The 13,023-nt window shown below is 40.8% G+C and overlaps 1 protein-coding gene across 1 annotated transcript in view; it reads right to left on the bottom strand.

The window, feature by feature from the left end:
* LEMD3 (LEM domain containing 3) overlaps nucleotides 1–4,834 on the bottom strand; it is a 65,509-nt gene extending 60,675 nt beyond the window's left edge. The window contains exon 1 of the mRNA XM_030323140.1: nucleotides 3,264–4,834. Coding sequence (XP_030179000.1) covers nucleotides 3,264–4,797 — 1,534 coding nt within the window. The 5' untranslated portion in view covers nucleotides 4,798–4,834. The remainder of the gene's footprint in view (nucleotides 1–3,263) is intronic.
* Between the last annotated feature and the right edge of the window lie 8,189 nt (nucleotides 4,835–13,023).

Genomic DNA, 13,023 nt, shown 5'->3' with positions numbered 1-13,023 from the left:
TCTTTTGCTGGGTTGTCATGATCTAATCTCACTGTAGACTGATCCTTGAATTGTTTTGGTAGGACAGTTCAAAGTTGGAATCTTAAACCTTAGAGCTACAAAGAATTTAGAGATCATCTAATCCAACCCCCTCATTTTACAGATGAGGAAGAAGAGAGTCACAGTAATTTAATTAATAAAAGTAATTTAATAAAACTAGGATATTGATAAAAATTTTCAAAGACCAAATGATTAAGAACTATTTAAAAGGCTAATCTATTACATGTTGTACATAATTTAAATGACAGCTAATAAAAGCTTACTAAAGCTTATTCTCATATATAACCTACAATCTTCCGGTGAAATTATTACTCAAAGTAAAAGTATTTCCTCAAGCACACTATTTGACCAATGAACCCTATGGTTAAGCATTGGTTAACCATTATACTCATGACAAAGGACTCAGAACACATAAACATAGGGAGTGAAAATTATTCACCGTTAGGTGTGCAAACTAACTGAATTAGCAGGCATTTCTTTCCACTATATATTATACAGTAAGTCAAATATATAACACATATATAGTACATTTAAGGATTCCCTAACTTTGATTCAAATTTCTGTATCAATGTCTACAGTGTATTTTAGTGGAAGTTAATGAAAATTACATGTTGAATAAGTAAATATACTACTAAATAATATTTGCAGAAACAATTTTGCTTTACATACATACTATAATTTACCAGAAATACAACGAATTTTATCTAAACTTTTGAATAATACCACTTTATGGTTGTTTAATAAACTATCTAATTTGATCCTCTTAACATCACCACAGACAGCATAAATTATTACATCCATCTAATACAGACCTTGACTAAAGTCATGTGGACCAAGTCCTAGAACCCAGATCCTCTACCTCTTAATCACTGTTGTTTCCATCACCCAAACTACGTTACATTTACCGTTCATTAAAACAAAAAACACTTTATAATTTCTTACCTGTCATACTGGTGAAGGTGAGGGGGCTACTAAAACCCTAGCAGTCCTATCCTTATCTATTCCATCTGAAATTTTAGTATCTAAGGAAACATTACTCATTCATCTTAACAGATGTGACAGTCACCTTAACTGAGAATTGTGCTCATCAGTAATTCTTTATGAAATCCTACCAATATTCAATTATTTTCTCAATCCTAATAAAAGTGCTCTCTTATTTAGAAAGCTCTCTACAAACAGTATCCAAAGTAGTGCTAAGAATACGGGCTTTACAGTTGAAAACAAAATCTGAAGGGCGCCTGGGTGGCTCAGTCAGTTAAGCATCCGACTCTTGATTGCAGCTCAGGTCATGATCTCGCGTTTTATGGGTTTGAGCCCTGTGTCAGGCTCTGGGCTGACGGTGCAGAGAATCCCTGCTTGGGATTCTCTCTCTTTCTCTCTGCCCCTCCCATGCATGCTCTCTCTCCCTCAAAATACATAAATTAACTTAAAAAAATAAATAAAATTTATTTAAAAAAAAAACTGAAGCCAAACCTTAGTACTATTACTCACTAGCTAGTCAGTTATGGGTACATTTCTTCCTTGCCTCACTGTCCTCATCTATAAAATCTGCATCTGTGATGTGTTGGGAAGATCAATTAGATAATATGTATAAAGTACTCAGAAAAAGGCCAGGTCATACAGTTAGCTATTAGAGAAACAGATGCAAATAGGTACTGCTGATAATGTCATTTAATTTATATGTACTCCATTAGTTTAACTTCTAATATGACCTATTTCTTTTTCTCCCAAATTATCTGAGACAGGAGACAATATATCACTCTTGCTCCCAGGGAACCAGTTAAAATGAGTGCTGGGTTTCAGTCCTCTTCTAACCCCTCTAATGAAGCAATATAGTAATAATCTGTTATTTGATGATCTTAGAAATGGCTATACACAAATCAAAGGTTACACTATTCTGACTCCTACTCTTTTTAAATCCGCTAACTGCATCATTCACTATTTTGAAACAAACAAAAAAACAATCGCAAGCCTGATTTTATAAGTACCAATAATGATAAAGTGACTTCAAGTTGGATGAAAGGGACAGATTTCAGGAGGAGTGGGAAGGGGGCCCTAACATTAAGAAATTATATATTCAGCGGTCCATCACACACTACATTTACTTTTCCCTCTTTTAATCTGCGTAGGCATCATTCTAATCAACATTTGCATCATTTTAGGATTAGGAAAGGGAAGCTCAAACTCGGGCTCGCTCCCCCTGGCTCAAGGTGCTGTAACCACTCTAACCTACAGGAGGGCTCTGGCTCAACTCAAGGCCTTTCTTATAATCTCTGCCAGGACAGCTCTCCTGTCCCCCTACAACGCTGTCTCCTCCTACTTCAGGTCTCACCTCACATAGTAGCTACCCTCCCCATCTCTAAATAGCATGTATCAATTACTCCATCCTTATGTCCTTCACAGAACACAAAATGATCTGTACTTATCTTCTTGTGTTGAAGAACAGATACTCTGACTTATCACTGCTGTGTTTAAGTGCTCAGCATAGATGAAGCTGGCTTAATGAATGAATGAACACACCATACCTGCCTACAGTCCTTTAGCAAGTAAACGGCAGGGCCTAGAAACCAATAACGGAAAAATCTCACGGCCAACTCCAGCCCTGCCCTACCACCACTTTTTTCACTGGTGGGAAGGGGCATGCTCTGGGCTCAGCAATCAACTTAGAGTTGTGTCTTCCTACTTTCTATATTCATTCACTTTAAAGAAATTACAGAACTACCTAGATGTATAACTTCATACTACAAAGTATTTAACTGGAATTTCAAGAGATCTTATGTTACCTTGTAGAATCACAACTCAATTTGAAAAATCATCTCAAATGATTTGTAACATTTATGCGTTTATGATGTCCCGTAACAATCAAAATACTTCAAAACTGTTCATTGGCATCTGCACACATAATTATCTAAGGCTAAAAGAGAATTTATGACCCACACATAAATGCATTTTGCTGACAAGCTGGCAATATTTCGTTTTACGAGAGGTGTTGAATTTCCCACTACATTATACAGAAAAATTGTAAAACCAGTCGTGGGATTCTCGTTCTGATCATGGTAACGTCCTTTCTTAAAGATGACACAAATGCACTCGATCTGCCGCGTGTCGCTATTAATACATGTTCTTAAAGGCAGAAGTCACCTCGTGTAAAATGCCCAATGCGGTGAGGGCAGACCACTAGCAACACCCCCTTTGTGACCTTACCCACAGGGTTTAATACTTACTGCTGAGTCCTCCATCCTCGGATACTCCTGTCCCTCTCATTCCTAGGTAAGTCAGTCCCAGTATTAGGAAAAATAAGCAGGCAGCAGTTAAGAGAAACATCGACAAGTAGTGGGCACTGAAACCCCCTGTAGGGGACACCTCCTCCCGTTTAAACTGCTGGAGAAGTTCCTCCTCGGGTTCGGAAAGCTTCGGTTTGTTGTATGCGTTTTTCAGGTAGGTGTGATTGGAGCCCGTATGATTGGAGTGATTGATCCTGAGTGAACTGGAGGCAGCCACCGCTGCACCGGGAGGGAGGCTGTTGGAAAAAATCCTGGGGGAGTCCACACTGAAGGCCCCGCCGCCGATATGATTATTGGTTTTAAGGAGGGAGCCTGTGGACGAATCCAAGGTTGAGTCCATGTCGGTCAGTGGCGGGGGCAGGAGAGGGGCCAGTTTCTTAGCGGTGACACGGTACCTAGGAATGGGGCTAGAGTCCAGGGGATCACACCCTCCTCCCTGCTCCGCCGCCGCCGCCGACTCTTCGAGGTTTCGGCTCCTGTCTAGACTCCCCGCAGCCGCCGCCCTGTCATTCATCGGGATTCCTCCCCCTCCCTGAACTGAGGTCTCCAGCCGGCCGCCGGCCGATTTAGCAGTCAGCGAAGAGAGAGGCTTACTATGGCTCCGTCTGGGCCGATGCCGGGAAAGGGAGTCGTCCTTTAATACCTGTCTGCTGGAGGCCACGTCGTCGTCCTCCTCTTCCTCCGAGTCCGAATAGTTCTCCCGGCAGCTGTAAGGGAGAAGCCGGCTGCCATTCACCGTCCGGCTCGCCCACAGCGGCTCCTCGGCCTCTGGGTCCCTGTCCTCTCCGTCTTCCCCCTCCTCCTCCTCGTCCTCCGCGGCTGCATCTCTCGCCGACGGGGTCTGCAGCTCCGGAGCCGCCGGCCGCCGGGCCCCCCACCACGAGTGGGGCTTCCTTCTCTCGGCCGAGTTGCTGTTAGTCACCTCGCTGGCGGCCAGGGGCGCCGACGGCGGTTTGAGCCCGCGGTACTGGAGCGAAGCCCGGTCTTTCCTCCCGCCGCCGCCGCCGCCGCCGCCGGCCTGGTCCCGGGGACTGGCCTCCACGTCTGACTCGTCCGAGCTGAAGCCCAGCAGCACTTTGCTGCCAGCCGTGGGGGCGGCCGAGGCGCCCCCGGGCCCTCCCACGGGGCTCTCCGGGCCAGAGGCCGAGATTCGGCCCAGACCCCCAGGAGTCCGCAAGTAGGAGAGGTCGCCAGAGACCGGCCGGCCCCCCAGCCCCGCGGCCGCCGCCGGCGCTCCCGCCGCGGCGACCGCGGCAGCAGCCGTGTTATTGTTATTACTGTTCCGCGTCTTGTTGCCGCGGCCCCCGGACCGGTGCTGCTGCTGCTCTTCCTCTCGAAGCTTCTTCAGCTTCTTGAGGTAGACCGGGCGGGTGCTCTCCGTCACTGGGCCAGGAGACAGGCCGTAACGGCGGAGCTGAGAGAAAAGCTCCTCATCCGAGAGCTGCTGAGGCGCCGAAGCCGCTGCCGCCGCCATTTTCTCTCCAGGGTGTTTTACAAGCTCCGCGCTACCGGAAGTGACGCGCCGCCCTAGACCCTGAACTAGACCGGGCTGCGTCGCCCTCCCAGCGCCACGGACGCCTTAGCCAATGGGAGGCGCGGGAGGAGCTCACCTGAGCGGGAAAGGGCCACCTGAGCGGCGCGCGGCTCCCCCGGCGGAGAGTTTTTCTACTCCCTCACCTTGGGGTGCCGGTGCATTCTCCTCCTCCTTTCTGTCGCTTTCTCCTGCAGTTCTCTGTCCTGCCGTTCCCAGTGCCTTTCCCGGGAGCCGCCTTTGCCTAACCACACCTTGACCTCTTACCAGGTTCCTGTCACCGGGCAACAGTAATTAAAATCTGCCTTAAAGTTCAAGACATTGGTTTTCTTCCCATCCAGTCCCTGCTCCCGCGGGGAACCTAGACAGACTAAAGGAAATCCTTATGGCCAGTCTAGGTTGGCAGTTTCCCTAACTCTGGTTTCTTTTCACTTTGTCTTTCCGCTTGACTTAAAAAGAAAAAAAAAAAAATGAGTTCTTTCGCTGCTCTTTTTGAGAAGGCTCTCTTCTATTACAAAGAAAAGATACAGAGTAAACACGTCCCAATACAACTTTCTGCAAGAATAATGGCTATCCATTCTTTTTATTATTATTATTATTAATTCTTTAGTTGGTTGTAAAGTGTCTTCCCCCCCCCCCTTTAAAATCTGGTAACCTCGATAGGTGGTCATTTTTGTATTTGAAAGAATCTATCATTTGCTTCATTTTGTGACTTATAAAAAGGACAACACGCCATCTTTTTTCCCTCTTAGTACCTTTCCAACCTGTAATTATTAACTGTTAATGATTATTTTTATGTATTTGTTTTGTAAATGATATTATTTATTATCTTATTCCTTTGAACAGTAAGCTCCATTATTGCTTCTATTATTAGAAACTTCATTCCTATCGTGCTTGATACTAGAAGTTCGATAAACATTTGTTGAACTAATTAATGAATTGCAAAACTAGGATAGTATGAGATGGATATTTTAACATGGAAATAGTGGCAAATGGGGAGAAGAAACCTGAACACAAACCCCCCAAAAACCAGAAACAATAAGACCTGGGTACACAACCTCCTCATTTACCCAGTAGATAATGAATCCCAGACAGGTGAAGTTTGCCCAGTTTGATAAAGATCACTTCCCTTTTCCTCAACCCCTGGCAGCTACCCAGCAGCACCCAGCACAATATCTGGCAAACTGTAGTAATTTTTTTGTCAAATGGGTTATTTTACCCTGTTATACACATCTGAATAGAAAGATGTGTTAGTCACAAGCATAGATACTAGCTTTTCAACGTTTCAAATCCCACAGCAGAATCACACTCGGTAACCTGAAGTTTTGACTTCTCTTACCAAAGCTTGCCATCTTCTTTAAAAGAAAAAAAAAAATTTTATATGAAGGGGCACTTCCTTGTTCTTTATTAGAGAACTTTAAAATTTACAAATGTTTCTGAATCTATGACTGTTAAGCACTTATAAGAGTGTTAGTCACAGTAAATTTTATCCACTATGATGGTAATGACCCAGAATTTATTACCATAATTGGGTGAAAAGTCAAATGATTACAAACTTACAGACTAATGTGTCAGTATAGCATAGCAGTTAAGCTGGGAGCTTTGGAGTTAAACAAAACTGAATATGAACCCAGCTCTGTCTCTTACTTTTATTCTTAGTTCAACATTTGTTCCATACTCTACTGGAATCATAAAAGTCTGTTGGTTTGGCTTCTGATTTTCGTGCACCTTTATATATCTTCCTATGAGGATTGTCAGAATATTTATATTTCTACCTGTGACTTTGGGCAAGTTGTTTAATTTTTCTGAGCCTTAGTTTCTGTATAAACAAAAGAGGGATGATAAATATGTCTCCGAAGACTCTTTTAAGGATTAAATGAGAATATGTCTGCATAATGCTTAGCACCACACCTGAGCATACAATGTACACTCAATAAATGTTAGCCAATAATGTAAAATCAAGCATTGTGTGTGTTTGCTAGTGTGGCTCCTAAGAACACCATGTAATAGTAATTAAAGAAAATGCCATTGCACAGACAAATAGAAATGGTGAAACTTTGCCCAACACATTTAATACTCACATTAATAGTTAATGAAGAGGAAAGGCTTTGGCAACCATGGTCCTTGGTCATGTCAGCCCCTGTCAAACCCATGTTAGCAAGGTTTGGAATGAACTAGGAACCAAACATTTCAAGTCTAAGTTATGTGATTTAGGGCACATCTTAGGCTCTCAGAAACTCCATTTATTATTTTCTAAAATGTTCATAATATTGTCTGCCCTCCTTGGCACACAATTAACATTCAATGAGTATTGGTTGAAAATGATGAATAAATACTGTATGTGGAGTATCTTGTTTACATGTTGGGCATTATAGCCAGATAGTCAAAACAATAAGAACTACAATTCATATAAACTTTACATATGCACGGTTTCATGTAGCCTACAAGAAATCTTTCCTTCCTGAAGATACTGAGAGCATGATTTTTTGCATAAAATATTTGGGGTCATGATTACCCTTTGTTTGGGTGTTTGAGCAGACTCAAACTTTCCCAGGAGAAACTTTACTACCTCAGGCACTGTCACTTTTCACTTTGAACATTCTCCTTATCTACCAGAAGATCTTACTTTCCAGATGGGCTAACTTTTAAAGCACAAAACTAAATTGACAAACTGCACCCATATACCTTACAGAGAATGCAACCTCAAACTAACTCCTGCTCTATAGTTTCCCAAAATTTGACTAAGGGAAATATTTATGATAAATTGCAGAAGGATACACCATCCATTTCTTCTTCTAGATGTTTTAAGTTTCATCTCTTTCTTAAGCCTGCTCATCAGAGACCCAATGTCCCTGGAGCCACATTACTAATAATACACCCTGCCTGGTTTCCAGTAAAATACCTTCTATCATGTTTCCTTTCGTAGTCGTGACATCAGCTTATATTAAAGGACCTTCTAAAGAATACGAAATCGGACATTACAATCAGATAAAGATATTGCTGAGGGTTTGTTTCCTTAAAGAATGTCCTTTCTGGTCTTAGTATTAGAAATAGTTACACTAGGCGCACCTAGGTGGCTCAGCTTGTTGAGCGTCCGACTCTTGAATTTGGCCCAGGTCATGATACCAGGGTCGTGGGATCAAGCTCTGCCGAGATCAGACTCTGAGAGAGATTCTGAGATCTCTCTCTCTCTCTCTCTCTGCCCCTCATCCCCTCCTCACCACTCACACACACACTCTCTCTCTCTAAAAAGAAAAAAAAAAAGGAAGGAAGGAATACTTTCACTTTTCCAGACAACTCATTTATTTGTGCTTTGGTTTTATCTTTTATTGAGGTGAAATGCACATAAACAAAATTAAGCATTTAAGGGACGCCTGGGTGGCTCAGTCAGTTAAGCATCTGACTTCAGCTTAGGTCATGATCTAGAGGTTTGTGGGTTCGAGCCCCGCATTGGGCTCTGTGCTGACAGCTCAGAGCCTGGAAACTGCCTCAGATTCTGTGTTTCTCTCTCTTTCTCTCTCTCTCTCTCTCTCTCTCTCTCTCTCTCTCTCAAAAATAAATAAACCTGACTGACTCAGTCAGTAGAACATGTGACTCTTGATCTCAGGGTTGTAAGATCTAGCCCCATGTTAGGTGTAGAGATTACTCAAAAATAAAATCTTTACGAAAATAAAAAATAAAAGTATATAATTAGTAGCACTTAGTATATTTACAATGTTGTGCAAATGTCTACAATTTTTTTTTGTCACTCCCAAAGAAAACCTTTAAGCAAGCATTTCCTATTTCTCCCTCTTTTCAGTTCCTGGCAACCACTAATCCGCTTTCTGTCTCTATGGATTTAACTATTCTGAATATTTCATATGAGTAGAATCATACAACATGTGACTTTTTGTGTCTGACCACTTAACATAATGTTTTTGTGATTCATCCAGGATGTACCATGTATCAGTACTTCATTTCCTTTTGTGGTTGAAAAATGTTTCATTGCTTGGATGAATGGATGTTGGATGTCCACATGTTGGATATCTCTTCATCCATTGATAGACATTCTGATTGTTTCCACCTTTTGGTTATTGTGAACCACACTGCTACGAATATTGGTATATCTGTTTGAATACTTGTTTTCAGTTATTGTGGGTGTCTAGAAATTTCAGATCAGATGGTGATTCACGTTCAGTTTTTTGAGGAGTCACGAAACTACTGATTTGTTTTGAATCCTACGGACAAACACTGTTGTTGTAATGACTTGAGCCATGTTTTTTCTCTTTGGGACAACAGCAAGGAAGTTCAGACTCAATTTTGTGGCCCAGCCATAGTAATTGTGTAGGGCTCCATAGCATATGTTTTCCGAATTAATTCCATTGCTGACTCTCTCTAAATTTCCTAACTTTATATTTGTGTGCCTCATTTTTTAAATGATTTTAATTTTGTTTTATCTTCCTATTATGATATGCATGTTTAGCTGCCTTTCAATTATTTGGGGAATACCATACAATTCCTCTGACAATCCAAGGGATAAGTTTCATTAGTTTTCATCTTTTACAGATAAAGAAACCATGGTTAGAAAAGTTACTTGATTCCAGCCTCAAAGAGTCAGATGGAAAACTGAGACCCATAATTTCAGAGTCCAAAGCCCATGTTCTTTCCACTACAACATACCATCTGTTGAATACCTGTCTTAAATCATACAGTAAAAATACTCTGGTTTCGGGGCGCCTGGGTGGCGCAGTCGGTTAAGCGTCCGACTTCAGCCAGGTCATGATCTTGCGGTCCGTGAGTTCGAGCCCCGCGTCAGGCTCTGGGCTGATGGCTCAGCGCCTGGAGCCTGTTTCCGATTCTGTGTCTCCCTCTCTCTCTGCCCTCCCCCGTTCATGCTCTGTCTCCCTCTGTCCCAAAAATAAATAAACGTTGAAAAAAAAATACTCTGGTTTCTCTTCAGATCGCATAAATCTTTCGCCTTTTAAATCATACAGTAATATATGTGTATGTATATATGTAATCATACAGCAATATAATACATAAAAATAAACTTAGTTCCCTCTATTCTTATGCACTTTAACAAGGAAGAAGTCTATAACAGGGTGAGGAAAAGGACAAAAGCTTTTATAATTAACCTATGTCTTAGCTTTGTTGCCACATGCAGCAACTGGAAAGAAAACTCAGAAATAAAAAACTGATTATATCACTTAGCTTTTCAGCAGATCAAAGAAGTAACACAATATTATAGTGATGTTATCACTTAACTTCTCTTAAAGTGCCCCAAGGATGTGTTCACAAGTTTTGATCTACAAAGTTCCTGATGTTTATTTTTTCTTTTTAATTGCTCAACTTTTATTCAACACTAACACTGCTTCTAAGGAAGATGCCAGAATAAACAGGCTGAAAATACAACATGGCATTGAGAAATGTTGGACAACGTTCTTATCCTATGTTACTGTGAGAATTAGCCAAGAAATTTTCTAGCAAGGGCATCTACTTTATTTTTCTGCGTATAACTCAAACGGATGAAAAATGATCACACGATCTGAGTCAACAATATGTATGTATGATTGATAATTAGATTCTATTTTATGTAAGAAAGTGAACTGCTAAGTCCTATACTGGAAGTCACGGAGAGCATTTCACGTTAACGCATGATGGACAAGAGTCTCAAAGTTCGGAGATTTGAGTTTTTTTCCTAGTTCTGCAATTCATTAATTGTAGTAACAGTTTACATTTTTATATTGCCTCCAGTCCACAAAACCATTTCATCATCTCACTGTCTTTACATCAACTCTAATAGGCAAGCATTATTATCTCAGTTCTGTAGATGAGAAAACTAAGGCTCAAGTAAATTTGATCATTTGTCCTTTATGAGAGCTACTAAGGACTGAAATCCCAAATCAACCCTAGGTTGTCTGGACCTAAGCTCACTGTTCTTTCTAGTCCATGATGATGCCTCACATGAGCAGATTCTATCCCAAAGAATGAGTCATTTAACCTTTTTTCTTTTAGTTTCTCATCTTTAAAATGAGGAACTAAGAATACTAGACCACTAAGATCTCTTACAAATCCAAAACTTTCTAAAAGCACTTTCTTATGGTATATATTACTATACTTTTTATTATACTTATTTATTTTTTAAAGCCTATTTATTTATTTTGAGAGAAAGAGAGGGAATGTGAGTGGGGGAGGGACAGAGAGAGAGGGAGAGAGAGAGTCCCAAGTGGTCTCTGCACTTGACAGAGGCTCAGGGCTTGGACTCAGAAACCATGAGATCATGACCTGAATGGAAATCAAGAGTCGGAGGCTCAACCAACTGAGCCAACCAGGTGTCCCTTTATCAAGCTTATTTATACAGTTGCTTTATTTCTCCCTCTATGTGCTTTGAGATAAAGGTCTGTTTCTGATTGAAATTTGCACCCATTATTGTTGAATGCATTGAATGAATAATAAAGTAATGCCACATGTCACAAAAGAGCATTAGGAAGATTTCAAGGTGACGCACAAAGAAGTACATTAAGGATAGGACTCCTGTAGGATTATTTAGAAATAGAAGGGGAACCGCGTGAAGTTTAAGGAATATACCTGCAAAGTGGCTCGTGGCCCAGGCTGTTCTACAGATTTGGTTTCCTTAAGCAGCAAAAGGCATTTTAATACTGATGTTTTCCTGCCCCACATCATAGGAGCAATGAATCTGAACATAGAGAACAAAGGGATCTGACCACATCAGCTTATGATTACCCATTCTTTTCAAAACAACCCTTTCCTTAAATGTGGCTTTATTTGTTATAAGAGAACTTTGTATGAAACAGGAATAGAGAATCATCAGGTTTGTTCAAACTTGGGTTGACCTAGCCTTTGATGTTTCTTATCTATTCTTCCCAGAACCTTAAGCACAGACAGAGGGGAGAACAGGAGGAGAGTGCTACTGTTAGTTTTTGTTGACGGTATAGAAAGCTTCCTCTTCCATCACTCATGGCTGAGACTTGCTCCTGACCTCTGATGTTGCCTCCAAGAGAGAACATTTTCTGCCCATCCACACAAGAGGAGCATTTCTGAATGGTGTGTGTTCTTTCATTGGTCCTTTGGCCTCTGCAGCACAGGTCCACAATGATCAGCAATGTCACTGAGTTCCATCACGGCTGCACAGCCTGAAACTTCTCTCCAGACAAAGCTGGGACCATCTTAGTCTCACCTCATTTGGCTCCCTTTTCTTAGTGCTCACTGCCCTTCATTGTCTGGTGTTCAATGGGTTGTTTCAGTTTATTTTCAGTTGTTTCATGCTAGAGGGCAAATCTAATCCCTGTTACTCCATTTTGACAAAAAGAAGAAATCCCAGTACATGGGGATTTAATATACTAATCTCTCTACATTTTCTACATGCTTGAAATACTCCAAAATAAAAAGTGTTTGTTTTTAAAAAAGGTGAAAATCTGATGCTTGGTAGCACAGAAGGTTTTTGCAGGATAATGGGGTTGTGTAGCAGGAATTTTATTCAGTTGTATCATCTATAAGATGTAAAGAGTTTCTTTTTTTTGAGACCCTAGAATTTTTCAGTAAAGTCTACATAACTCATTTTTTAATTTTAGCATACAAAAAGTTAGAGTAATATCATGAACATCCGTGTCCATACTACCCTTTGGATATCTGCCATTTTATCCTCTGAATTTGGTATTTATCATTCCGAGGCATCATCTCTTCCTGTCTTTCTCTCTCTCTTTCTGTGCGTGTGTATATATACATAAACACACACACACACACACACACACACACACATCACACAATATATGTAAAACATGTTTATGTAAGCATTTTATGTCATTTATATACATGTATGTATGTAGATGTGTATATACATATACACATATATACACATATATATTCTTACGCAATTTACAATTCTCCTGCAATTTACATTCTTGCCCAACATTTTATTTGTGAGATTCGGACGCATGTAGCTAGTTCAATCATTTTCACTGTATCAAATCAATGAATGGCACCTTTACTTTTTACCTGCTCATGTATATTTTGTCAGTCTCTGATTAAAACTACAGGATTTGTTTATTCACTTGTTCAACAAATATTATTGAGTGCTTATTGTGGGCCAAACATTGTTCTAGGTGATGGGGATACTACAATTAACAAAATCACATCATAGACCTTACATTTCGTCTTAAGGAAATAGAC

Source organism: Lynx canadensis, chromosome B4, assembly GCF_007474595.2.
Source record: "Lynx canadensis isolate LIC74 chromosome B4, mLynCan4.pri.v2, whole genome shotgun sequence".
Lineage (NCBI taxonomy): Eukaryota > Metazoa > Chordata > Mammalia > Carnivora > Felidae > Lynx > Lynx canadensis.
This window is presented reverse-complemented; position numbering and strand designations above follow the sequence as displayed.